The sequence below is a fragment of the Vulpes vulpes genome, chromosome 13 (assembly GCF_048418805.1).
Source record: "Vulpes vulpes isolate BD-2025 chromosome 13, VulVul3, whole genome shotgun sequence".
NCBI classification, from domain to species: domain Eukaryota; kingdom Metazoa; phylum Chordata; class Mammalia; order Carnivora; family Canidae; genus Vulpes; species Vulpes vulpes.
In genome coordinates, this window is record NC_132792.1 from 106,434,568 (window position 1) to 106,459,943 (window position 25,376).

General features: G+C 41.2%; 1 protein-coding gene across 1 annotated transcript in view; it reads left to right on the forward strand.

Annotated features, from left to right (window-relative positions):
- MOCOS (molybdenum cofactor sulfurase) overlaps nt 1-25,376 on the forward strand; it is a 53,545-nt gene that overhangs the window by 21,303 nt on the left and 6,866 nt on the right. The window contains exons 7-13 of the mRNA XM_025996990.2: nt 1,394-1,510; nt 3,220-3,678; nt 9,610-9,772; nt 14,832-14,910; nt 16,068-16,189; nt 21,439-21,544; nt 24,699-24,834. Of these exons, the coding sequence (XP_025852775.2) occupies nt 1,394-1,510; nt 3,220-3,678; nt 9,610-9,772; nt 14,832-14,910; nt 16,068-16,189; nt 21,439-21,544; nt 24,699-24,834 (1,182 nt within the window). The remainder of the gene's footprint in view (nt 1-1,393; nt 1,511-3,219; nt 3,679-9,609; nt 9,773-14,831; nt 14,911-16,067; nt 16,190-21,438; nt 21,545-24,698; nt 24,835-25,376) is intronic.

Genomic DNA, 25,376 nt, shown 5'->3' on the forward strand with positions numbered 1-25,376 from the left:
CAAGGACCTGTCCCCCATCCCAGCCACTCAGATTTTATTCTTGTTAACCCCCTTGGCAGATGTGGGCTCTTTAAAAAAATAATTTATTATTTTAAAAAATTGAGATAAAATTGACATATATTGTATAAGTTTTAGGTATACAACATAATTATTTGATATTTGTATATAGTGCAGGGTAATTACTGCAGTAAGTCTACCTAACATTCATCAATATACATAGTTACAGATTTTTTTCTTGTGATGACAGTTTTCAAGATTTATTCTCTTAAAGAGATTTATTCTCTTTCAAATACATATAACGAAGTATCATCAACTATAGTTGCCATGTTGTACATGACATTCCTAAGACTTATTTATATTGTAACTAGGAGTTTGTACCTTTTGACCACCTTTACCCTTTTTGCCCGCCCCCTATGTCTGGCAGCCACCAATCTGTTCTCTGTATCTATGAGTTTGAGGTTTTTTTTTTTTTTGGTTCCACATATAAATGATATCATATAGTTATCTTTCTATGTCTAACTTATTTCATTTAGTATCATGTCCTCAAGATCCATCCATGATGTCACAGATGGTAGGATTTCCTTATTTTTTTATGACTGAAAAATATTCCAGTGTGTGTGTGTGTATATTCCAGTTTTCTTTATCCGTTCATCCTTTGATGGATACTTAAGTTGTTTCATTGGCTATTATAAATAATGCTGCAGTGAACATGAGGAGGCACGTATCATTTCAAGATAATATTTTCATTTTCTTCAGATAAATACTCAGAAGTAGGGTTGCTGGGCCCTGTGGTACTTCTATTTTTAATTTTTGAGGAACCTTCATACTGTTTTCCGTAGTGGCTATAGCAATCTACATTCCCACCAACAGTGAACAGGGGTTCTCTCTCTCCACGTTATTTCCAACACTTGTTATTGCTTGTTATCTTAATCATAACTATTATAATAGATGTGAGTGATATCTCATTGTTTGCTTTGATTTGCATTTCCCTGATGATGAGTGATGTTGAACATCTTTTCATGTATCTCTTGGCCATTTGTATGTCTTCTTTGGAAAAATGTCTATTCAAATCTTCTGTGCCATTTTTAATAGTATTGTTTGTTGAAATGTGAGCTCTGCAAACTTGGAGTTTGGACTGAATTGGATATTTTTGGTTTTCTCAGGCATGCATTATGAGCCAACTGCATAAACTTTAATTCTCAGTGACATTTTATAAAATGTGTTTAGTAAACCCATGATAGATCATGGCACTTCAAAGCAAAATTCCAAGCTCAAATTTTCATTTTATTGTTAGGGAAGAGAGGTCCACATTTTGATCTGAAACTCTCTCCCAGGCAGTCAGAGTAAAACTGGACATCTGTAACACTGGTTTCATGTCACATTGAACCCACAGGTGGATAAAATGGCCAGTCTTTACAACATCCACGTGCGAACTGGCTGCTTCTGTAACACTGGGGCCTGCCAGAGGCACCTGGGGATAAGCGACGAGATGGTCAAGAAGCATCTTCAGGTTGGTATCGCTGGTCATGTCCAATGGTGGCCTCTCCAACTACCCTGGAGGCTGGTCTCATGTCTGGGGTCAGAGCTGGTTCTGTGGGCTAGGCTCATTTCTCTGAGCCCACTCTGTGGAAGTGCAAAGGAAAAGGGGTCCACAAAAAGAGAAAACATAGTACCTCTCTGGCAGTCATTTTTTACTTTGAGGGGAAAAATGTAAAGGCAGAAGATGGGTCTTAATATGGGGCAAGCGTATGTGAGAATGTGCTTGTACATACAGAGGGCTCTTAGCTAGTCCAGTCCTATCCTAGAGTTAGCTCATCTCTGGGTAAGGAGAGAAACTCTTCCAGGGGCTGTTCTGATTCTCTCAGAATCGTCTCCCTCCCTACCTCTGCTGTAGGCTGAGGTTTTTCACTTCAGGGTACAGCTAGTGTTTTGAGCCATTTCATAAGAATAGTTCGGGTGGCAAAGAGTACTTATTTATTTTGGAATCGTTTCTAACTTGAGTTTCTTTTGGTTGTCACTAACTATTGTATACACTAGATCCCAACCAACTATGGACTGGACTTTATTTAAAGAGAGAGGAGGATGCCCCGGTACAGAAACAGATGCAGTTCTAGATAGAATATTTGATGCTGTGCAGTGTTGGGACCTCAGCTCTTTGAGTGACTGACCTGGGTTCAGCACCGGGGCAGGCAGGTGGCCTGAGCAGGGACTGATACCCAGCATCCCCACTTGGAGAGGCTCAGGGACTTCCTGCCTTTCTCTCCCCGCCCTCCAGCAGGAGCACCCAGCCTGTCTTTGGCTTTTGTAGTGGCCTTGGCTGCTCATTCACGGAGAGGGCATCTCTATTTTGCCTTCTTGTCAAAGGCAGCTCTCTCAGGGATGTGACCCTCCCTTTGGTTCTTTTTTTTTAAATTTTATTTTAAAGATTTTATTTATGGGATCCCTGGGTGGCGCAGCGGTTTGGCGCCTGCCTTTGGCCTGGGGCATGATCCTGGAGACCCGGGATCGAGTCCCGCGTCAGGCTCCCTGCATGGAGCCTGCTGCTCCACCTGCTTGTGCTCTCTCTCTCTCTCTCTCTCTCAGTCTCTGCCAAATATATAAATAAAATCTTTTTTTTATAAAGATTTTATTTATTTATTCATGATAGTCACACAGAGAGAGACAGAGAGGCAGAGACACAGGCAGAGGGAGAAGCAGGCAGAGGGAGAGGGAGAAGCAAGATCCCCACTTAGCAGGGAGCCTTCATGGGGCTCCATCCCAGGACCCTGAGATCATGACCCAAGCTGAAGGCAGACAATTAACCAACTGAGCCACCCAGGTGCCTTTGGTTCTGAGAGGCTCAAGGGAGCGGCTAGCAGATGTTTCTACTGCCTCAGCTGTGAGTAGAACAAGAAGCTGACCCATCACATTTCTGAAACTTTGGTCTGTCTTGATGTGTCTGTGAGTTGACATGGTGTGCAGCTCTGGGTAAATGCTTTCCATGCAGTCTTTCTTTTAAACTTTGAAAGATCCATTGACATTGGTATTGACCCCAATTTGCACCTGGGCAAAGTGAGATTCACAAGGGAGTCCTTGTGCTTAGGAGAGCGTGGCTCAGGCACACAGCATGTATTACTGGTGCAGTTTCTTGTCCTGGGTTAAGTTTCTTCTCCATAATGATTTCCAATTTATCCATATGGAATGTATCACTCTCACTGACTTATTGCCCTTTTATTCTAGGCTGGTCATGTCTGTGGAGATGACGTGGACCTCATAGATGGGCAGCCTACAGGATCTGTGAGGATTTCCTTTGGATATATGTCTACAGTTGAGGATGCCCAGGCCTTTCTCAGGTTCATCATAGCAATGCAACTGCACCAGTCTGATGGCCAGCCTCTTCCTCAGACCATGCCTGCAGAGGCTGGAGCCCCATCAGAGAGCGAGGCTCAGGACGCCATTCCTGCCATCATGGATGGATGTAGTTCTTCACCTCAGGAAGATGCTCCCATAGCCTCTGGGGTTTGCAGTGATTTGCCTAGCACTGTGGGTGCAGCGGATTTGCACTCACCTCTGCCTATGACCACTGGAACCCAGCACACCCCTTTAGAGAGAGCAGCTGGAGTCCTGGATGGGGGCCTTGGGCCATATGTCATCACCAACCTTTACCTCTACCCGATTAAATCCTGTGCTGCATTTGAGGTAAGGATTTTCACTGCAGCACAGAGATTGCTTTTTTGTTGTTGTTGTTTACTTTATGACTTTTTTTTATAAAATAAAAAAGTACAGAAAGTAAAGCAAAGTGTGCAGAAAATCAAGATCATATTAAGAGTATTGTGATATGTGAAGAGTCATTTTCATTCTTCCTCTCTTGGTTTGGGCTGACTTTTGAACATGGCTCTGCTTAGAGGTACACTGGAGATGATCCTGTTTCTGAATGGGGAACACCTAGTTACTCTATAATAATGGACATAATTTTTACTGAATGTGTGCTGATTCCCTGCTGAAGCATCTTACATATTTTTTTTCTATCTTTAAAACAACTGTATGAGGTACAAGGTAATAAAATCCCCATTTTATAGATATTGAGGTTAAGTACTTTGCCCAGTAATCAATGATAAAGATTTGAACCTGGGTCTGCTGACTTCTTGGGTCAGTGCTTTTATGTGCTCATTCTGCTTAGCCCTTCCTATGAATGTGAACTATATGTTATGTCTTGAAATGTGCCGGCCTGCTGGTTACTTGAGTTGGGAGGCTGGGGTGCCTGCTTTGGCTGGCCAGCTAGCCCTGACACCTCTGCTGTGGACAAACTGAAGCTATCTTCCTATGATCTGCATGTATGTGTCCTAAGTCCCAGGCACAGGTGAAAGACTCCTGGGCCTCTGGAATAGCAGGCTCTTTGGTTCCTGGTCAGATATCCCATGGTTAGGGCGGTATGTGGACTGCCTTTCAGGGTGGTCCGATGGGAGCCTGTCCTCCAGGCCAAGACCGTAACAAGCAAGTTCACTTTCACTTCCAAATGGAGGAAGGTGACAGGTCCTTGTTTCCCTCATGTGTCAGGACTCTTATTTTCACAGGTTGGTTATGTCCCATAGGGTAGCCACATAGCACAGGTACCCTAAGCAGGAATTAGCGTCCCATCCTACAGCAAGGTCACTTATACTCAGTAAGATTCACTAAAGGTCATCTATCTATCTGCTCATTCAAAAACTGTATACCAAGCACCTGCTATCTGCCAGGCCTTGGGCCAGCACCTGGTCTACAGCAATGAGCAAGATGGAAATGGTTCCTTCCATCAGAGGATGCAATATCTCAGAAGGGAAGCATACACAAGACCAAATACCACCCAAGGGAATAGAATCACACTAGTGATAAGGGCCCATGAGGCAAGATGTGGGGTGCACCAGATAGAATTTTGGTGGATTGATGTCTTAGTCCATTCAGGCTGCTATGGCAAAGTGCCATCAACTGTGTGGCTTGTAAACAACATACACCTCTTATGGTTCTGGAGGCTGCAAGTCTGCACTGGTGGATTTAGTGTCCAGTGAGGGCTCACTTCCTGGTTCATAGACAGCCTCTTCTCACTGTGTCCTCACGTGCAGAGGGGCGAGGGAGCTCTCTGGGGCCTCTTTTATAAGATCTTTAATCACATTCATGACAACTCTACCCTCATGACTTTTCACCTCTCAAAGGTCTCCTACTCCCCAACATGATGGTATTATCTGAGGTTTCCTTGTGATTTCTGTATTTTTGGGCTGGAATTCCATCAGAGTTATACCCTGCTTTCTCAGTGCATCCCAGAAGACACACTCTATTCATTTGTCCCAATGCTGGTGACATTAACTGTCATCATTTGCTTTAGATGGAGTCTGCCAGGTTTCTCTACTGTAAAATTCATTAATATGTAATTAATCCTATTTTATGGAGAGATACTTTGAGGATATGAAAATATCTTGTTCCTTTTTTTCAAAAAAATATTTTATTTATTCATTCTTGAGAGACACAAAGAGAGGCAGAGACATAAGCAGAGGGGGAAGCAGCCTCTCTGCAGGGAGCCTGACGTGGGACTCGATCCCACGACTTGGGATCACACCCCGAGCCAAAGGTAGATGCTCAACTGCTGAGCCACCCAGGTGTCCTGAAATATCTTGTTCCTTGTCAAACTTTTATTCACTAGATTTAGCATCTATTGATGACTTTTGCCAAATCAATTGTTGGTATGAGGATTGCAAAATGGTAATTTAAGAAATTCCATCATTCCTTTTAGATTTGTTAGTTGGTATTCTGTTGTAGGATAGAGCTTTCCTTCTTCCATGTTTATTAGTCATTAATTCTTCTCTCTCTGTTTTTGAATCTGCATGAACTCATGGATTCTGCTTTTTGCTCAAAAGTTACAATCCATCATTATCAGTATTTATTTTGATTAAATTGCTGCAGACTTGGTCTGTGGGAGCTCCTTCAGGTCAGTTCCTGTGTCCTTTTGATATGTTCCCTTCATTCCTTGAGTATTTTCTTACTTTCTGGTGCAATAATGCGTTCTAGGCTCATTCTGTATGTCCCCTGCCTGAGAAATAGGGCAGGCCCACCTGGATAATCCAGGAAGATCTCCCGATCATAGGGTCCTCAACTTTAATCGCACCTGCAAGTTCCTTTTTGCCTAATCCCAGGGATTAGGATGTGGACATGTTTAGAAAGACCATTATTCAAAAAATAAAATAAAATAAAAAGTTGTGCTAGAAAGACCATTATTCTGTCTACCACATATATGTATGTGTTAAGACTTTTGGGATATTCTGCATACATGCATGCATACACACATCTGTATTTCTATACCTATCTATCTATCTATCTATCTATCATCTGTTAACCTATTATCCATCCCTGTCAGCTAGATATGCTCCCAGTTTCCCACTAACACCTCCCCTTTCAATCCGACACCACATTGTTTATTCTATTTATCCCCCTTCCCATACTGTATCTCCTGTGAGAAACCTGGCTTCCATATCTTCACCAGATACTTATTTGCTCAACTCCTCCTTATGTAACCAAACCCTAGCTACAGCAGCTGAAAGCTCAGCCCCACACATGCCAGCTTCCCCCTTCCTCAGCATGTGCACACTGGCTGGAAGGGTGGCCCAGATGAAGAGGAAGAAGAAAGGAGGAAATGGGAAGCCAGCACATTAGATTTTTAGATAGCAAATTAAAAGATAGAAAATTATAGACCTATTTCAATAAATAGGTGTGGAGAACTGTGAAGAGTCTGAGGCAAACCTTGTAAGCTTGCCTTCCTTTTAAGCTAACCAGCTAGCCTAACAGTGTTCTTGATGCTGGCAAAAGACATGAGACTCCCGGGTCAGAGACAAAGGGCTTTATTACTCAGCAGGCAGCATGAACTTCATGTTTGTGTTGCTTCTCTGTGCCCCCCAAGTCCCAAGAGGGGTTATAGAGGGGCCCTGGCTGATGCTGTGCATGTGGCTGAGGAACCCCTCACTCAGGGAACCTGACTCATAATGGGATACGAGCAAAGGTGCCTAGTCATGGCTCAGGAGGAAGACATTATAATACCTGTTCTTCTTCCCAGAGGCTTGAATTCACTATATTTCCTTGTGTTCACTATACAAACGTACTCAGGTAGTCTGGAACAAAAGGGCAGTTAGTGCTTCTGCTCATTAAAACAGACATGCAGAAACAAGAGACCATGGAGATTGTCTTCCAGTAATACCTTGTCTTCTAAAAAGTTATTTGTCATTCAAAACATGTTTTCCTGTAGAAATAATGATGGTGGTTTCTGGGCTTTCCTATAGAAATAATAATGAATAATAAAAAAATGAATTAAAAAATGAATAAAAAATAATGGTGGTTTCTGGGCTTACCTATAAAAGCTAATATAGACCATAATATTGCGGAACTTGAATATTGTACTAACAGAGGCATCTATAGTGTATGGGGAGGATATTTGATACATGAGAAAAATTGAAGGGAGAGAGGTAAAGGGATTAACATCTATGGATCATCTAATATATTTTAGTTGCTTTACATTTTATATTTCATTTTAGCTTTTAGCCAGTACTGCAGGAAATGATAATAATGTCCATGGGACATGTGACAAAGCCAAGACCGAGTAAGGTTGGGAAGTTGTTCAAAGCTACTAACAGTTGAGGTGGGATTTAAACCCAGATCTGTCAGTATCCAGGATACCTTCACCCCCCATTGCATGACATTTCCACCTCTTGAATACAGGGCTCGCCCTGCTCGAGGTGAAGCTTACCTTGACATTCTTCCTCCTTGAGTTCTATGCCTCCCCCTGTGCCTGCAGCTCCTCTCCTTCACTTTCCATGGTGCCTCCCTCTGTCTTCCCTGAGGTCCCTCACCAGAAGACTCACCGCAAAATGCCCCTTGATTAAAAATTGCTTCCTTTTATTACCTGCTATTGAAGTTTCCAGGTTCTTTTGGGTAGCTGAATTGAGTGCACAGAGGAAGACAATTGGTTGAAATTGATTCACAGTTAGTTCAAGAATGACTGTCTTGTAACTATTTCAAAAACTTTTTTTTTTTTCGCCTTTGCCTTTTTTTCAATGGAGAGCGGATTCCAGAAGAGCCCTCGCTGATGGGACTACCGTACATGCGATGTTGCATGCAGTGCTGTTAGTAGCTCAGCTGTGGACAAAACCCTTGTGAAGACCTGGCCATGCTTCATTGAAATGTTGTTAGCTTTTCCCTAATGCCCTTTTTCTGTTCCAGGATCTCATCCAGGATGTCCTATCATATTTAGCGGTCATCTCTCCTTAGGCTTCTGTGGGCTGTACCGGTTTCTCAGACTTTCCTTGTTCTTGATGACCTTGACAGTTTTGAGGAGTACTGGTCAGGTATTTTTAGCATGTCCTTTGACTTGGGTTTGTTTGATGTCTTTCTCATCATTAGACTGGGGTTACAGGATTTTTTTGGGGGGGGGGAGGAACACAGAGACAAAGTGCTATTCTTATCATATCATAAATCATATAATATCATATCATATCATAGTACATACTATCAACATGACTTACCACTACTGATGTTAATTAACCCTGATCATCTGGTTGAGAGAGTGTTTTCCAGGTTTCTTCACTATAAAGTTTCTCCTCCACCCCCTTTCCACACTGAACTCTTTGGAAGCAAGTCAGTAGCCCACATGTAAGGGGTGAGGAGTTATACTCCTCCTTCTTGAGTGGGGAGCATCTACATCAATTATTTGAGGTTTTTCTGTGTGGGAGACTTAACTTTTCTTATATATTTGTATATTTACTTATTATTTATCCAATTATGTATTTATTTCAGTATTGACTCATGAATATTTATTTTATATATTGGGTTATAATACAGTACTACATCACTATTCTTATTTTTGCTCAGATTGTTCCAGTTTTGGCCAGCTGGCATGCAGTTGACTACTGCATCCCTTTGACATGCTCCCATCTTTTTGCTTTTTGAGTACTTCCTTACTTTTCTGCCATCACCAGATGCTGCTGACCCAGCCCTAGAATCAACCATTTCTCCAAAGAATCCCAGTTATTTTTTATTGGAGAATAGTATTAGAATGCAAGAATGATCTGGGCAGTGGGTGTAATTTATATTTTAAAATTTGTAGAAATATGAAGAGTTTACGAAAACGTGTATACACTTTAAATGTATACTTAAAGTGGCTCAACTCAATGGTCATGCCTATAGCCACAGTTTATGCAAGAAATATGTCTATAGTATCAGGATATGCCTGTACGACATTCACCACTATGGAAGGATAGAGAGAAAGTGAGAGGGATGGAAGTCTGGGGGGAGGGGAGCTGGGGTGGAGTGAGACTTACTTTCCATGAGCACTCTGAATGTTGCTGGTTGCACACACATTGCCTATTTAAAAGACAGTTCAAAGAGAAGGGTAGGAAGTAGATCTGGAGGGTAAATGGGAGACATCTAGCTCTCACACTGTCTCCTGTGCATTGTCTTCTTTGCTTTCCTTTCTTTTCTTCCTTCATTTCCTCCTTGAAGGAAGAGTGTGTGCTGAGGCCATGAAGTCCATCTGTACTTGTGCAGCCACTGTGCAATAATGCAAAGGCCACCTTTGAGAGCCCTACCCTAAAATCTGCTTTCCTTTGTGTTTAGGTAACCACGTGGCCTCTAGGGAATCAAGGGCTGCTGTATGACCGGAGCTGGATGGTTGTGAACCACAACGGCGTGTGCCTCAGTCAGAAGCAGGAGCCCCGGCTCTGTCTGATCCAGCCCTTCATTGACCTACAGCAAAAGGTCATGGTCCTCAAAGCCAAAGGTGTGAAAACTGGGTTCATTTTTCACAAATCCACTGTCAAGAGTAGCTTTCGTACTCCTCAGAAAATAAAATAAGGGGTTTCCTCTACCAACTCTTAAAATAACCCTAAAGTCCATGAAATGGTGTCAAGAGACAACAAAAAGGTTTTGCTCCCTATGTTTTGAGACATTTCTGGAAAGAGGTAAAGATCTGGCAGTTGACTCAGAAATAAAGAAGTATAAAATTTGAAATATGTCTTTTCACTTGCATCCCCTTTATTTTCGTCACTTGTCATAATAAATACTCAAGCTTTAATTCTTCATTTTTGGTTTTTTGGGTTATAAACTAACAAATATATAAAAGTATAGATCAACTCTGTCCAATGGAGTTTTATGTGACGATGGAAATGTTTAATATCTCTGTTGTCCAGATTGGTAGCCACTGGGTACATGTGGCTCTTGAGCCCTGAAATGTGGCTAGTGGGAAGTGTCCAGGTCAGATTTTTTTTGTACATTCACGAGGTTGGGCAACCATTACCACAATCAACTTTAGAACATTTTCATGACCATCAAAGAGAAACATCATACCCATTAGTAGTCAATCTCCATCACCAGTCTCATCCCTGGCCCCAGGCAACCAGTAATCTGCTGCTTCTATGGATTTGCCTATTCTGGATGTTTTGTGAAAATGGAATCATGTAATACGCAACTGGCTTTTTCACCTAGCACAAGTTTTTGAGGGTCTCTCTGTTGTCGAATAATATTCCTTTGCAAGGACATACCATTTTGAAAAATCCATTTAGTAGTTGATAGATGTTTAGATTGTTTCCACATTTTGGCTTTTAGAAATCATTCTGCTATGAACATTTGTGTATAAGTTTTCAGGTGGCCATATGTTTTCCATTCTCTTGGGTATATGCCTGTGAGTAGAATTGCTGGGTCATGTGGGAACTGTATGTTGAACATTTCCAAAGTGGCTGCATTGCCATTTTATACTCCCACCAACAATGTGTGGCGGTTCTAATTTCTCCATGTCCTCAACACCTGTTATTTTCCATTGTTGTTTTTCAGTAGTCATAGTAGTGGGTGTGTAGTGGTACCTCTGTGGCTTTGGTTCATATTTCCTTAATGACTAATGATGTTGACTATCTTTTCTTGTGTTTATTGGTCATCTGGATGTCTTCTTTAGAAAAAATATCTATTCAAATTCTTTGCTTCTTTATTTTTGAGTTATTGAGTTGTAAGAGTCCTTACTATATTGCGTACAAGTCCCTTTTCAGATCTATGATTTTCAAATATTTTCTCCCATTGTGTAGATTGTCTTTTTTTTTTAAGATTTTATTTTATTTATTTATTCATGAGAGATACAGAGAGGAGAGACAAGACATATGCAGAGAGAGAAGCAGGCTCCCTGTGGGGAGCCTGGTATGGGATTCAATCCTGTGACCCCAGGATCACACCCTGAGTTGAAGGTAGACGCTCAACCACTGAGCCACCCAGGGGTCCCTAGATTGTCTTTTTATCTTCTTGGTGGCCCCATTTTACTTTTAATCTGTCTGTATCACTATATTTAAAGTGAGTTTCCTATATCCACCATAGAGTTGGCTCATGCTTTCTAACCACTTTGACAATCTCTATATTTTTATTGGTGTGTCCTGTTGGCATTTTGATTGCAAAATTGCATAATTTATAGTCATATATTTGTAATCCTATTTTGATTGTAATATATATTTCAAATAATTTTATCATATAGTATTGAGTCTTTTATTTATAATAGTGTTTCTCTTGATTTACAACTTCTTTAATTGCTCTAAATTTTAATATTTTCCAGAGACTTTTGCACTTTTTTTTGCTATCTAATGGTTTTCTTAAATGAATGAATGAATGAAGGAATGAATGAATTTTTGAGACAGAGAAAGAGCAGCGGGAGAGGAAGAGAGAGAATCTTAAGCAGGCTCCATGTTCAGTGCCAAACCTGACTCGGGGCTCAATTTCACAACTCTGAGATCATGGCCTGAACAGGAATCAAGAGTCACACACTTAACCAACTGAGTCATGCAGGTGCCCTGCTTTGTAATGGTTTATTAGAATATTTTTAATACTATCTTTTTTCAATTAAATATTTTAATTGGTTATTAATACATATAGAAATGTTTGATTTTTATATATTTATGTGTTCCCCCATACTTTTTCTGAATTCCTGTTAGTTTTACTAGTTGGTCTGAAGATTTTCTCACATATTCTGTGTAAATAGACATATAATTTTCTAATAATGATAGTTTCTTATCTTTCTAATTTGTATTTCTCTTCTTTCTCTTTTTTACTGCATTGGCTTAGCCTGTTTGTATGATGCTGGAGCAATGATGGAAGATAGCCTGCTTTATTACTGATTTGAATAGAATACTTTTACAGTTTCAAAAATAATAATGATTCTTACTATAAGCTTTTGATAGATTTGATAGAAATAGTTCTTTTCTTATGTAGCCAAATGATGGCTAATAGTCAATTCTTATTGAATACTTTTTCTGCATCTGTTGGTTATCATATTTTTTTTTCCTATAGTCTGTTAGTGTGATGTCTTACATTCATAGATTGTCTAGTTCTAAATTACCTTGGACTCTTGAGGGGAGGGAAACAGTAGGTGGCAATGGCTTTTTGATATATTGTTGGATTTGGTTTGCTAATATTTTGTTTAGTATTTTTGTAGCTATTCATTAGTGAGATTGATATATCACTTTCTTTTACTGTGCTTTCTTTCTTTCTTTTTTTTTTTTTTTAAGATTTTATTTATTTATTCATGAGAGACACAGAAAGAGAGGCAGAGACAGAGGCAGAGGGAGAAACAGGCTTCATGCAGGGAACCTGATGTGAGGCTCCATGCAGGGAACCTGATGTGGGACTCCATCCTGGGTCTCCAGGATCACTCCTTGGGCCAAAGGCAGCGCTAAACCCCTGAGCCACCTGAGCTGCCCTTACTGTGCTTTCTTATTTAAGTTCAGGTATCCAGGACATTAATATATAAAAAGAATTGAGCAGATTGCTTCTCTTTCTTTCTATTCTCAGAAGCATAAAAATATATATCATGGCTAAGCAGGATGTAAAGAATGGGAGAGAGAAAGAAAACAGATACCCAATATCTTCCACTCCAAAATAGCAGTTCTTTGTAAGGTGATGTGGTGTCCCTTCCCACCGTGTACCAGATATTCTGCTCACTTGCTGAGGATTCTTGTATTGTGGGTGGGGTAAGCCCATCTTTTGCAATGCATGACAGGATGAGCTGAATAATAAACAATAAAACAAGGCATTATAATGGTTTCATGTGTGAGACTTGGCACTCCCAAAGATTTTAGGCATCTTGAGTCCGGAGGTCAGGCTCTTTTATTTCTTTGTATCTCTGAGCTGAGCCCAGGGCTTTTGTATATATGGAATGAACTCACTGTTCATGAACTTTGTTCAGGTCCCTTGAGTTCAATTCACGGATGTGTCCCAGATTTTGTTGCCTTAACCAGAGGCCTACAGTGACCTTTAGAAAGCAACTGAGGGCCAAAGACCCTGAGTGTTTTATTTAGAGCCTGTGTAAGGATAGAAAGAGGCTGAGCACAGTCCCAGCGCCACTTGACCATGGTGTGCCCTTGTCCACAAGCTGTCTGCCTTGCTGTGGTGACTTCCTCATAACCAGTGTTCCAAGCTCACTTTACTGCTTTTCCCTGTGGGTGCATACCTGGCACCGTACTGTTCTTCCATGCACACCCTTTTGACACAGCAGCATCTATAATTACTCAGAGCAACACATCCCTTCTCCAAACTTCGGGAACATTCTGAATTAGTTCTTCTGGCTTTCCCCACACAGGGACAGGAGTATGGAATGGGAATGTGCATGTGTAAGATGCAGACAAGCAGGGGACATAGTTCATGGAATACTTGGTAATCAAATTGTTGCATCTCTGTCTTTATCTCTGTGAAAGCCCTGTTGTGACGGGCTGAACAGCAGGCATGATCTGAAGCTCGTGATATGCCCATTTGCTGTGCTGTGTTGTGCCCTATGTGATAAGGAGGGCTGAGATGGTCAGGGATGCAGGTGTGCATGACAGGTGCCTAAGGAACAGGTTAGGTCATATTGGTGAGCATTGTAACCAGTAGCAGTGCTGAGAGGGCCGGAGGGCCAGGTGGATCACACAGGAGGAGCTCTTGCCTTAGTGTCCACAGAGTAGAAGCCACCATACATTCTACTGGAGTGTTTTGGCTTCATATGTTTCCCTGTACTCTCAATGATTCATGGAGAACAAGGAGTGCAGAGTAGCAGAGGGCCTCAGCAGTTCCAGCCTTTACCAAATGTCTTTCACTTCTTAATTGGATCCATTTCTTCTTGTTTCATCCATATATTTAACTCTGATTTAATTTAAAAAATAAATAGCACTTTAGCTGGGTAATGGGTACATGAGTTTTAACTATTGTTATTCTTAAAACTGTTGCATACATATGCTATATACTCCTTCATACATGATAAATGCAACAATTAAAATAAACTTCCCAGCCCCACGGACATGGCAACAGTTTTATTTCTGTCAGTCTATCTGTCATCTATCTATCTATCTATCTATCTATCTATCTATCTATCTATCTATATGACAGTGATTGGTACAGGAATCCAAATTGATGCTCATTCCCAGGGGCTATTGGGAATTACCACTCTATGCTGATATCTTTACAGAGTGAGCCCTCAAGCCTCCCTATTTCTAAAGGACTTAAGGTAGTTTAGAGAACAATGATCTTGGGATGTGGAGTCATCGAAAGTTAGAGAAATCTTTTAAGGAATTTATCATGATCCAGCTACTGTGGATGTGACTTCCGAAGTGCAGAGTCTTCCATGAGAAGGCTGTTTAATGTACATTCTTTGGTGGTAATGATCATGCAAAAGAGACTGTGTGTTATTAAGAGATTTCCAAGATCTGGCCAACTGTTTGATCCAACCTATTTCCCAGGTCATTACAAGTCTTGTATATTTCATGATAACAGACTTTCACTTCAACAGTTGTTCTTTTTGCCTGATGACAAATCTGTCTCTAACCTTTATTCTTTAGGGATGGAGCCTATAGAGGTGCCCTTGGAGGAAGATGGTGAACAGGCTCAGATTTGCCAAAGCAAGGTCTGTGCAGACAGGTGAGTCTCTGTAGCAGGTGAAGATCTCAGTCCATCTGCAGGTAACACAGCAGGGGAGGAGAGCAGTGCCCTATAGATCGGTCCTTAGCTGTACCCCTCATCCAGTCAGCTGCCCTTTCCCTCTCAGGAACTCCACTCTGAGCACACTGCCTCCTGCAGTTCTTCAAACCTACCAAGCATGCTCCTTCCTCAGGATGCCAGCATAGAGAGAAATGCAGCCATTTAGGGATACTTGCTGTTTCTTTATGAGGCTCATTCCTGGTTGCACATTTCATCTAGCTGCATTTGGGATAAATGCTGTTTTCTGGTTAATAAAGAGGTAGTTAGGCTTCTTTTTCTCAGAACCATAAATGCTCAGATTAATGAAAATGGACTTTCCTGCAGTCTCTCAAAGCACCAGAGAGAAAGTGTAACTAAATGAGGTTTCATTCTACTCTTTCCTTTCCAGACACAGGTAGGCAGCTATTTGATCCAGGTAAAATTAAGGCTAGATTTTCCATACACTCTATCTTGTAATCCCAATGTAGGTTATTAGCAATTTTGCATTATAAATTCTGGTGTTGTGTAGATTTTAGAACAATTAAAAATTTTAAATGCTTTAAATTATTTTTAAAAAGTCTCTAAGACTCTAGAAGAAAAAAACTAAATCAATAAATGTACTTCTATCGGTAACATAAAGGCATAGCATTCTTTTCACAAACCAAACCCATTATTCCATGTGGTCTGGCTATGAGGGAAAATATTAGTCAGGCCAATAGTAAAAATCCAGAACATATGTCTGGGTTCAAGGGCTTCTTAAAGCAAAATACTGCTCTGGAAGCTCTCAAATTCTAAGCTCTATGGTATTCAGTAGCTATAATTAAACAAGGTCTTTCAAGAGGAACTTCTAAAGCTTTTATCTGATCTGAAAGCTTTGCACAAGCCCTAGACTTCAGGTCTTCCCATGTTTTGAGCATATCCCCACAGCTTCCTGAGCACACTGTCACTTAAAGCTTTCCTCTCTCTATGGTTCAGTATTATATTACATTATATTTATAATATTGTATTATATTTTATAATCCAACTTTTTTGATATTTAGATTATTATTTAATCAAATAAAAATCAAATTAAAGGAATGCTAAGTAATATTCACCACCCCTTCCTTTTATTTTTCCAGGGTAAATACTTATAATTGTGGAGAAAAAATTTCAAGCTGGTTGTCAAGGTTTTTTGGCCGTCCATGTCAACTGATCAAACAAAGTTCAAAGTTTCAAAGAAGTGCAAAGAGACAGGGCAAAGGTATCACATTTTGGGTTGGTTCTTAGGTGACAGGAGCTTGGGTTTACTCTGGCATACATCAAAATCAGCCCATGAAACGGATTTACAGGGCGACTTACTCATGCACAGAAAGCAGGGTGGTCTGCAGGACCACGTGTGGTCTCCAGGATGACCCTGAGGAGGGGAGGTGGGCTTCCAGCCAGCTGCTTCACCTCTGACAAGCACTCTGTCTCAGTCCTCCATGTTTAGAAGCACAGGTTTACTGGGTTACAAGCATTGGTAACTTGCTATGTCCTCAGACTGTATGTGGAAATGAGAAAACCTGGTTTCTAGTTTTGACTCTGTCACCACATGGCTCTGAGAGCTTGGCAAATGTTAAGCCTCATGATGTCTCAACTGCTGTAGACCTCAACTCCTTCGACTTGTAAAAGTGCTGACAGTTTTTCCTGCCATAGCTGTTGTTAGCTGAATTAAGACAGCAGAAGAAGAAAGTATTTGAAAGTTAACAGTACCACGTGGGAAGAAGAGATCATTTTCAGGTGTCTACCTTTTTTTTTTTTTCTTTTTTTTTTTTTCTTTACATTGAGGTGAGAGTAGCCTCAGAGAGTGGACAAATGTGATATTTAGGGACTGAAAAAATGCAGCCCATTCTCCAATGTCAAATTATGCCAACAGTTAGTGAGAAAGATAAAGCACTCTCTTCCATGCACATCCTGTCTGACACAGTCCTTAAGTGTCACCTTCTCAGGGAAGCCTTGCTTAACTGCTTTCCTTAGAACCAGAGCCTCTACCTGAATCTCTCCAGTTCATTCCCTGTTTTATTTTTCTGTGTGGTACTTTTCACATCCGATAGACCATGCATTTTACTCAGTTATTCTGTTTATGAGATTGCAATAGATTGTAAGCTCTGAGAGGACAGGAGTTTTTGTGTGCTTTGTTCAGTGCTGCATCCCCAGTGCTCAGAACAGCATCTAGCACATAGCAGTTGCTCAATAAATACCAGATGAATGAATGCATGGATGAGTCATTGCCACTTTATTGATTTGTGTAGGGATGACCTGGCTTAGTTATTAGCTCCCAGAGAGACTGGCTTGTAAATCCGAGTAGCATTTTGACAGTATAGGGACCAGTGATCGAGTCTAGGGACCTGCGCAGGTGAACCATGAGTTCCTTAAAATGTATGATCGAGAGAGGATTCGGAGGATATAATCTATTTGCACTTTTACAAGTGCTGACAATTTGTTATATCATAAGCTGTTTAGCAATCTGAGTTGCTGTGTGATGGAGAAGAGGAATAAATGTATGTTCATCTTATTGAGGGGGTGGGCTGGTGGTGTTTGGGCATGGGCAAGCTTAGAGACATGGTGAAAGGGGAGAGAGAAATGGGCACTTCTGTGAGTAGGGATATGCATGTCTATGGTGGCAGGACGAGGGCCACCATAGACATGAGCTGATGGAATATCTCCATCATTCCTATACTTCCTGTCCACCTGGGGCTCAACTGGGTCTTCAGGAGGCTGGCCAAGATTACAAAGCAATGGTTGTGGTCTTTTGAGACCTAAGTTTAGAGGCAATGGCTTACCAGTAGACAGTGACACTAACAGAAAGGGCATGGGTGTGGGGGAGGCATCCTTTACACCTGGAGGGAATCATGGAAGGCTTCAAGGAAGAGGTAACTTTGGAGCTGCATCTTAACATGAGATAGGAGTTTTGTAGGCCAAAAGAGGCAGGAAGGTGAGTTGGGAACAGTATGGCAGGCCTTGGCACTTCATGGGCCCAGAGAAGGGTTTGGGAGGGTTGAATGTGGGTAGGGGAGCCTTGGGGCAGAGCTGGGGAGAAGAGATGAATGTTTGGCTGAGGAGCCAGTGAGTACTGTCTTGTGGTTGGGGGCAGGCACTGAAGAACTCTAAGCTGATGAGTTTCGTGATGCCACATGTGTTAGAAAGACAACCTTGGTGTGGCGTGGAAGCTGCATCAGAGAGGGAGGTGAGGGAAGCACAGGGGCCAGGCAGGAGGTAGCAGTGACTGTCCTAGTGGGAGGTGGGGACCTGGGTGAGGCAGAGGTAGGTGCAGAGGGAAGTCTGTCCCCGGCAAGATACAGTGCCAGGGAGTGTCAGCTTGTGAATACTATATACTTCAAGGATGCCACTCATGGTGGAGAGGTCTCTGATGGTCAAGGCCACTGGTCTTAGGAACATTTTTAGGTTAGTACACCTGAGAGGAACTTTTTTAGAGTTACACTACCCCCTTGTACATTTTTACATTGTCATCTAAACTGTCCAACAGAATCTTGATATTTAGTGGTTTGATTCTCAAGAGTATCCATTAGAAATATATATATATATTAATATACACACACACACACACACACACACACATGGGCACACTGCTTTTTAATGGTCAGAAATTTTATTTTTTTCCTTTTCTTTCTTCAACTTATATTTCCTTTCCACTTTTTTAAAAAAAGATTTTATTTATTTATTCCTGACAGACAGAAGCAGAGACATGCAGGGAGCCTGATGTGGGACTCAGTCCTGGGACCACAGATTCATGCCCTGAGCCAAAGGCAGACATTCAACCACTGAGCCACTCAGGCGTCCCTCCTTTCCACTTTCTTGACAGAATTTTATTTTAGTGTTATATATTTCATGTTTGAAAATCTTCTTTGTCACTGTCATATTTATCTGAAACTATAATAATATATAAATTGAAATGTATACACATTTTTCAAGTTTACTGTCATAAGAGTCCAAGTGTTAGATTTTTTTCTAGGTTGAGTGTTTAATAGTACACGGTTTATTAAAACAACACAAGCAATCATAAATTTTGAAAAATAGTTAATAAATATAAATAGAACATTGTTGAAAAAGAATCTCTTAATCTCTTAATGAGATGCCAGACCTTCCCCCCTCCCACCATTAATTCCCAATTAATTCCCATATCCGAGAATGACTGTCACCTGTGGCCAGAGTAGCTGGTGCTCAGGACTGGTTCTTCTCTGGAAAACTTTATTTAAGTCAATACAAAGCTGGGGATGAAAGGGATTTGGTTAATGCACTGTCACTCAAACCTTCCTTCTGAGGCACATGACCAAAGCACAGGGATCTCACACTAGGATGACTTGAATCATCCAGCACTTGGCTGTTTAATTAGATTGGGCAGTTTTGTGTAGAGTGAGGAATAGGAACCCATCCTACCTACAGGAGGCTCATTCATATGCGCTTTAGAGACTTTTATTTTCTCTGCACAGACTCCAGGGCTTTGAATGGGGTTTTTGTTTTCTACCCTGGAGGGGTTTAGCCCCCAGTGGCAAGGCACCTTGGGAGAGGTGAGTGAGCCTTTCTCCTGCAAGTTACAAGAAGGGCCTTTGTGGAGGGGGCTGGGATTCCACCTCCCATTTCCTGACACAGCCATTTTAGCAAAGATGACCTATGGGAGTAGAGGGTATGGAAAGCAATTCTCATAAAAGTATCCATTTTTGTGTACTGGGTTCCACGAATTTGATTTGGAGACAGCTAACTAGGCTTTAGCCCGGCTCATTCTTTTTCTCAACATCTTGTGCAAGGACAGTGATGGCCAGTCAACAAATGGCTGACAGAAGCTGCTAGCAGTTCTGGGCACACTTGATATTTTCCTTTACTAGTTTTCTACTTTTTTCCTTCAGTAGTTTTAAAACTATCTTTCTTTCCTTCCTTTCTTTTTCTTTCTTTCTTTCTTTCTTTCTTTCTTTCTTTCTTTCTTTCTTTCTTTCTTTCTTTCTTTCTTTCTTCTTTCTTTCTCTTTTTATTTTAGAGACAGAGAGAGAATGTACATGTGCATGCACCTGGGTGAGGTAGGAGTAGAGAGAGAGAGAGAGAGAATTTTAAGCAGACTCCATGCTGAGAGCTGACCTTGCCATAGGACTCAATCTCATGACCCTGAGATCATGACCTGAGCTGAAAACAAGAGTTTGATGCTTAACCACCTGAGCCACCCAGTCGCCCCTGTACTGTTTATTTCTAAAGTCAATATCATACACTTTCCTAAGGAGAAAAATCCCTGACTGGATTCAGAAGATCTTCCTGGGCCTGTGGCCCTCCTCAAGGCCCTTCTTTCGACTGTCTTAGGGAAGCCCATCCCTGTCTCCTTCTCATCTCTCCCCTAAATGTTGCATCTAGGTCTTCTTTGCTGGACCAATTTCAGCATTTTATTATTATTTTTTTTCTGGGTTATTAACAGTATTCTAGGAGCTCATTTTCTTTCTGTTTCTGGGAGGTTTGAGCCAGATGTGCTTGGAACATTTTTATTATTTCCAGGGCACTATTTTTTTCCCTTGTAGAAATAGTCTCTACTTTTTAAAAATGCAAGCTAATGGAAGCATGATTCATTTGCATTCTAAGAAAACAACTCTTCTTTTTAAATTTATTTAAACTTTTATTGAGGTATAAGTGACATATAACATATTAGTTTCAGATGTACAACATAACGATTCGATATTGTATATATTGAGGAATGGTCACCACTATAAGTCTGGTTAACATCTGTCACCATATATAGTTAACACATTTTTTTCTTGTGATGAGAACTTTTAAGATTTACTCTCTTAGCAACTTTCAAACATGCAGTACAGTGTTATTAACTACAGTCACCATGGTGTACATTACATCCCCATGATGTATTTATTTTACAACTGGAAGCTTCTATCTTTTGACTCCCTTCATCCATCTTGCTCCCGCTCCTCAATGCCTCTGGTAACCACTAATCTGTTCTCTGTAACTATGAGCTTGTTTTTTATTTTGTTTTGTTTTGTTTTTATTTGTTTTAGATTCCACATATAAGTGAGATCATATGGTGTTTCTGTCTGGTTTATTTCACTTAGCATGATGCGCTCAAGCTCCATCCATGTTGTCAGAAACTGCAAGATTTCATTCTTTCTTTTTTTTTTTTTTAAGATTATATTTATTCATTTGAGAGAGAGAGAGAGAATGTGAGCAGGTGGAGAAGTAGAGGGGGTGGGAGAGAATCTCTAGCAGAGAGATGCAGGGCTCAGTCTCATAGCACCAAGATCATGACTTGAGCCCGAATCAGGAGTTGAATGCTTAAAAAACTGCGCCACCCAGGCACCCCAAGATTTCATTCTTTTTTGTGGCTGAATAATATTATATATATATATCTATATATATAATATTATATGTATATCTCACATCATCTTTATCCATTCATCTTTCGATAGATACTTAGATTATTTCCATATATTGCAACTTCTTTTTAAAATACTCCATCACTTTTAGATCAGCCTGCTGGTACAACAGCCAGCCTTTCTCTGGTGAATGAAGCACAGTACTTGCTGATAAACAGATCCAGTGTTTTGGAGCTTCAGCAGCAATTAAATGCCAGGTAAGACCTTTTGCCTTGGGCATAGCAGACATGTGTAACCACTTGACTCTGGGAGTGAGCCTGGCACCTACCTGGGGAGTCATGGAGTCTAGATGAGAGACTGAGGCCCTGAGAAGTTGCAAAGCCCTTAAAGTCCAGTTCCCACATCTCTCTTGATGCCTTCATGATGCTTAGTCAACCCTAACTTTAAGTTTCTTTTCTTTTCTTTTCTTTTCTTTTTTTCTTTTCTTCTTTCTTTCTTTCTTTTTCTTTTCTTTTCTTTTCTTTTCTTTTCTTTTCTTTTCTTTTCTTTTCTTTTCTTTTCTTTTTTTCTTTTCTTTCTTTTCTCTTTTCTCCTTCCTTCCTTCCTTCCTTCCTTCCTTCCTTCCTTCCTTCCTTCCTTCCTCTCTCTCCCTCCTTCTCTCTTAAAAATTTTAGTTATTTATTTGAGAGAGAGTGAGAGAGAAGCATAAGTAGTGGGGAGAGGCAGGGAGAAGCAGGTTCTTGGCTGAGCAGAGAGTCCGATACAGGCCTCAGTCCCAGGACCCTGAGATCATGACCTGAGCTGAAGGCAGACACTTAACTGACTGAGCCACCCAGGCACCCCAGTCATTCCATCTCTTAACATTTGCTCTAATTGAATTGAACTTGACCCAGTTTCGTTGCCTGCCCTCTACTACTCCCTGTCCCCTAGGAGCTTTGCCCTACTTCCACAGTCATTTTGAGTGAAAAGAAGAGTGATTATGAAAGCTTTTAAAATTGTAACTATAGATATTATTTGTTTGTATCATCAGACAGAACCGACATGATTGCCTGCCTGCTCCCACCCAGTGCTCTTCCAAGGGCCTGACATATTAGCGGGTCAGCTCTAGAAAAGATTAGTTCAACTCCCTTCATTGTTCTTTAGAGGAAATTGAAGTCTCAAGGTAATCAGACAATTAGGGCAAAAAGAATTACCCCATTGTTTTGTGAGAGCTGGATGGACTGCTCATCCCTGGTCCACAGGCTAGGAGGGGTGTGTATATGCCTGTCACCATGAGCCAGGGATCCTGTAACTCTCACATGCCATGTGGTCCTGGGCACATGTGTGCATACTCACAAACATGGACAAATATAGCTTAATAAAAATGACAAAGATGGACTGTTTGTAGTAATTCCTCTTTATAGTCATTGGCAAAAACATACAACACAGTTCCCTGGCTGTGGCCCAGCCCACCCTCCTTGGGTTCATAAGAGCCCAAGCGCATGGGCCCTGGGTGTTCACTGAGCTAGCCTGGCACAGAGTGACATTTCTCCTCAGGTACTCAGAGCCCTTGGGGAGGGTAGGTCAGCAGTTTTCTAGGATTCTTTGGAAAACTAGGAGATGGAGACAGGCTTGCTGCAGTCCTGGTTCCTACCAGGAGGGGACCATGTTTCCTACCAGTTGGTTTAATGCTGGGCTGACAAGCAGCAAGTAGGCAGAGAAGGTAAGAGGACCAGCCTGTGCCTAGTACCTGAGAGGGTCGCTAGGGGCTCTGGTTGCTGTATCTCTGTTCTACTTTCAAATCTGACAGACTCTATGTTATATATGCTGACCACATTAGCTTTTAAACATACAGTTTTTCTTTTTACAGAGGACAAAAGAAAGGTTTGTAACCTGGAGGGTAAATCCAGAATCAAAGGATTTTAGGACTGGAAAGTGCTAGCTCTTGCATTTCAGATGAGGAAACTGTAGTTCTCAGTTCATCAGTCATGGGAGTTATACATAGGGGCAAAGCTAGAGGTGGTTCTCCTGGCTCCCAGCTTTTCACACACCATTCCCTGTTTGGAAGGGAATTGAGATATAGCCTTACCCTCCACTAGAGACTTTCAGTTCTGTTTCCAGGGAAAATTCAATCATACTTAAGGATCCCCCCCCCAAACTTAAAATTTATTTATTTTTTGTTGAGGCACAACAAAGCAGGAAAATAATAAGGACATAGCTCAATGAATTTTTACAGATGTATATGCCCATGTAACCACCACCCAGATCAAATAGAGAACATTTCTAGTAAACCAGAAACTTTCCTTGTATCCCCTCTTAGCCTTATCAAAGGTCATCACTATTCTGACTTCATTCACCAGAGATAGTCTCACCTATTCTTGAACCCAGTATAATGGGATCATACAGTGTGTTCTTTTGCTGAAGTTTTTAAATGCTTTTTTTCAGTGCTTTTTCACTTGGGGGAGGGGGTGCATGGAGGTGCCAAGAGCCCTTGTATGGGGCCTCGTGGCAGTAAGCAGAGATTGTAAGCAAGAATTACAAATATAGCATATGCTAGTTAAAACTGCAAACAGGATAAAAGTTAAGAAGTAAATTTGTTTTTATCGACATATAATTGACATACAATATTACATTAGCTTCAGATGTACAATATAATGATTCACTATTTGTATATATTAACAAATGATCACCACAATAAGTCAAATTAACATCTGTCACCACATACAAATTTTTTCCTTGAGATGAGAACTTGAGATGAGAAAATCTTAAAGATTTTCTTTCTTACCAATCTTCAAATAGGCAGTACAGTAGTAACAACTATAGTAATCATGCTGTACATCTCCATGATGTATTTATTTTAGCACTGGAAGCTTGTATCTTTTGACTCCCTTTACCCATTTCGACTGCTCCCATGCCTGCTTCTTGTAACCACCAGTCTGTTCTCTATAGGAAATAAATACTAAAACCTCCCATAGATACCTGTTGCTTTATGATATTAGAAAAAGAGTATGAGGTCTCGCAACATTTTAGGTCCTTGGTAACTAAGCCTATTGACACTCTTTAAATGCCTTGTCTGGACTCACCTCATAGAATTGGTATTTTCATAGATGTTTGTTCACTTGACCCTGTTCACTTGGTTTTCAGAATCCTTCAGCTTTCCTGCTAAGATCTACTCACCTTTGTGCTGCCTCTAGTAGGCCTCTTCATGGAGATGGGACTATCTCCCAGGGGACACCATCAAGGTCTATTAAACAGATGGGTGTCTGTTGGCCATATACTCATTGCAGATGCTTATTCTGATCATCTAGGCCTCAGGCCAGAGTGCAGTTGATGAAGTCAGGCATCAAGTGCTAGAAATGTTGAATAAATAAAACAATGCACTTACCCACTTCTCCTCACTTACCCACCCCCCCTTTGGTATGTCTTAAACAGTGATGAGAATGGAAAGGAGTTACTCCCAATGAAAGACCTCATCTCACGTTTCCGTGCCAATATTATTACCAATGGAACAAGGGCTTTTGAAGAAGAGAAATGGGATGAGATCTCTATTGGTTCCTTGCGTTTCCAGGTGAGTTGAGGGAAGTTCAGTTACCCTTCCTCAAGGGTTGCAAATGGAAACTGACCTTTATCTAAGGCCAGGGTGGTGGTAGGCGGGAATGCCTCTCTTTGACTCTTAAAGGAGAATCCTTTGACATCTACATTTTGGGACTCCCCTGGGAAGGATCTGTTGTTTATTCCCCATGAGGACAGCAACAGTTAGTTTCACATGGGGCAGAGATAATATGCCCCATACAGGTGATTGCAAGCTCAGTGCCACCTCCACCCCCTCACTATGTTCAGGCTTAGATTCTGTTTTCTTAGAATGCTGTGTCTATGAGAACTTTATTCTCATGAAACCTGTTGGACTTTACTGCTGTCTGGTGGAGAAGGTCCCAGATGCCTAGCGGTCCCTCAGTGCCCATGGCCACTCCACCCTCTTCCTACGCTCTGCCTTCTGGCCTCACTGGTCATTGTGGAGGAGCTCATAGTCAGAGGCAAAGCCATGGCTTGCTGTCTCTCCCCAGGCTCTGAGCTCCCCAAATTGTGCAATGGGCATGGAAGATGTGAGGA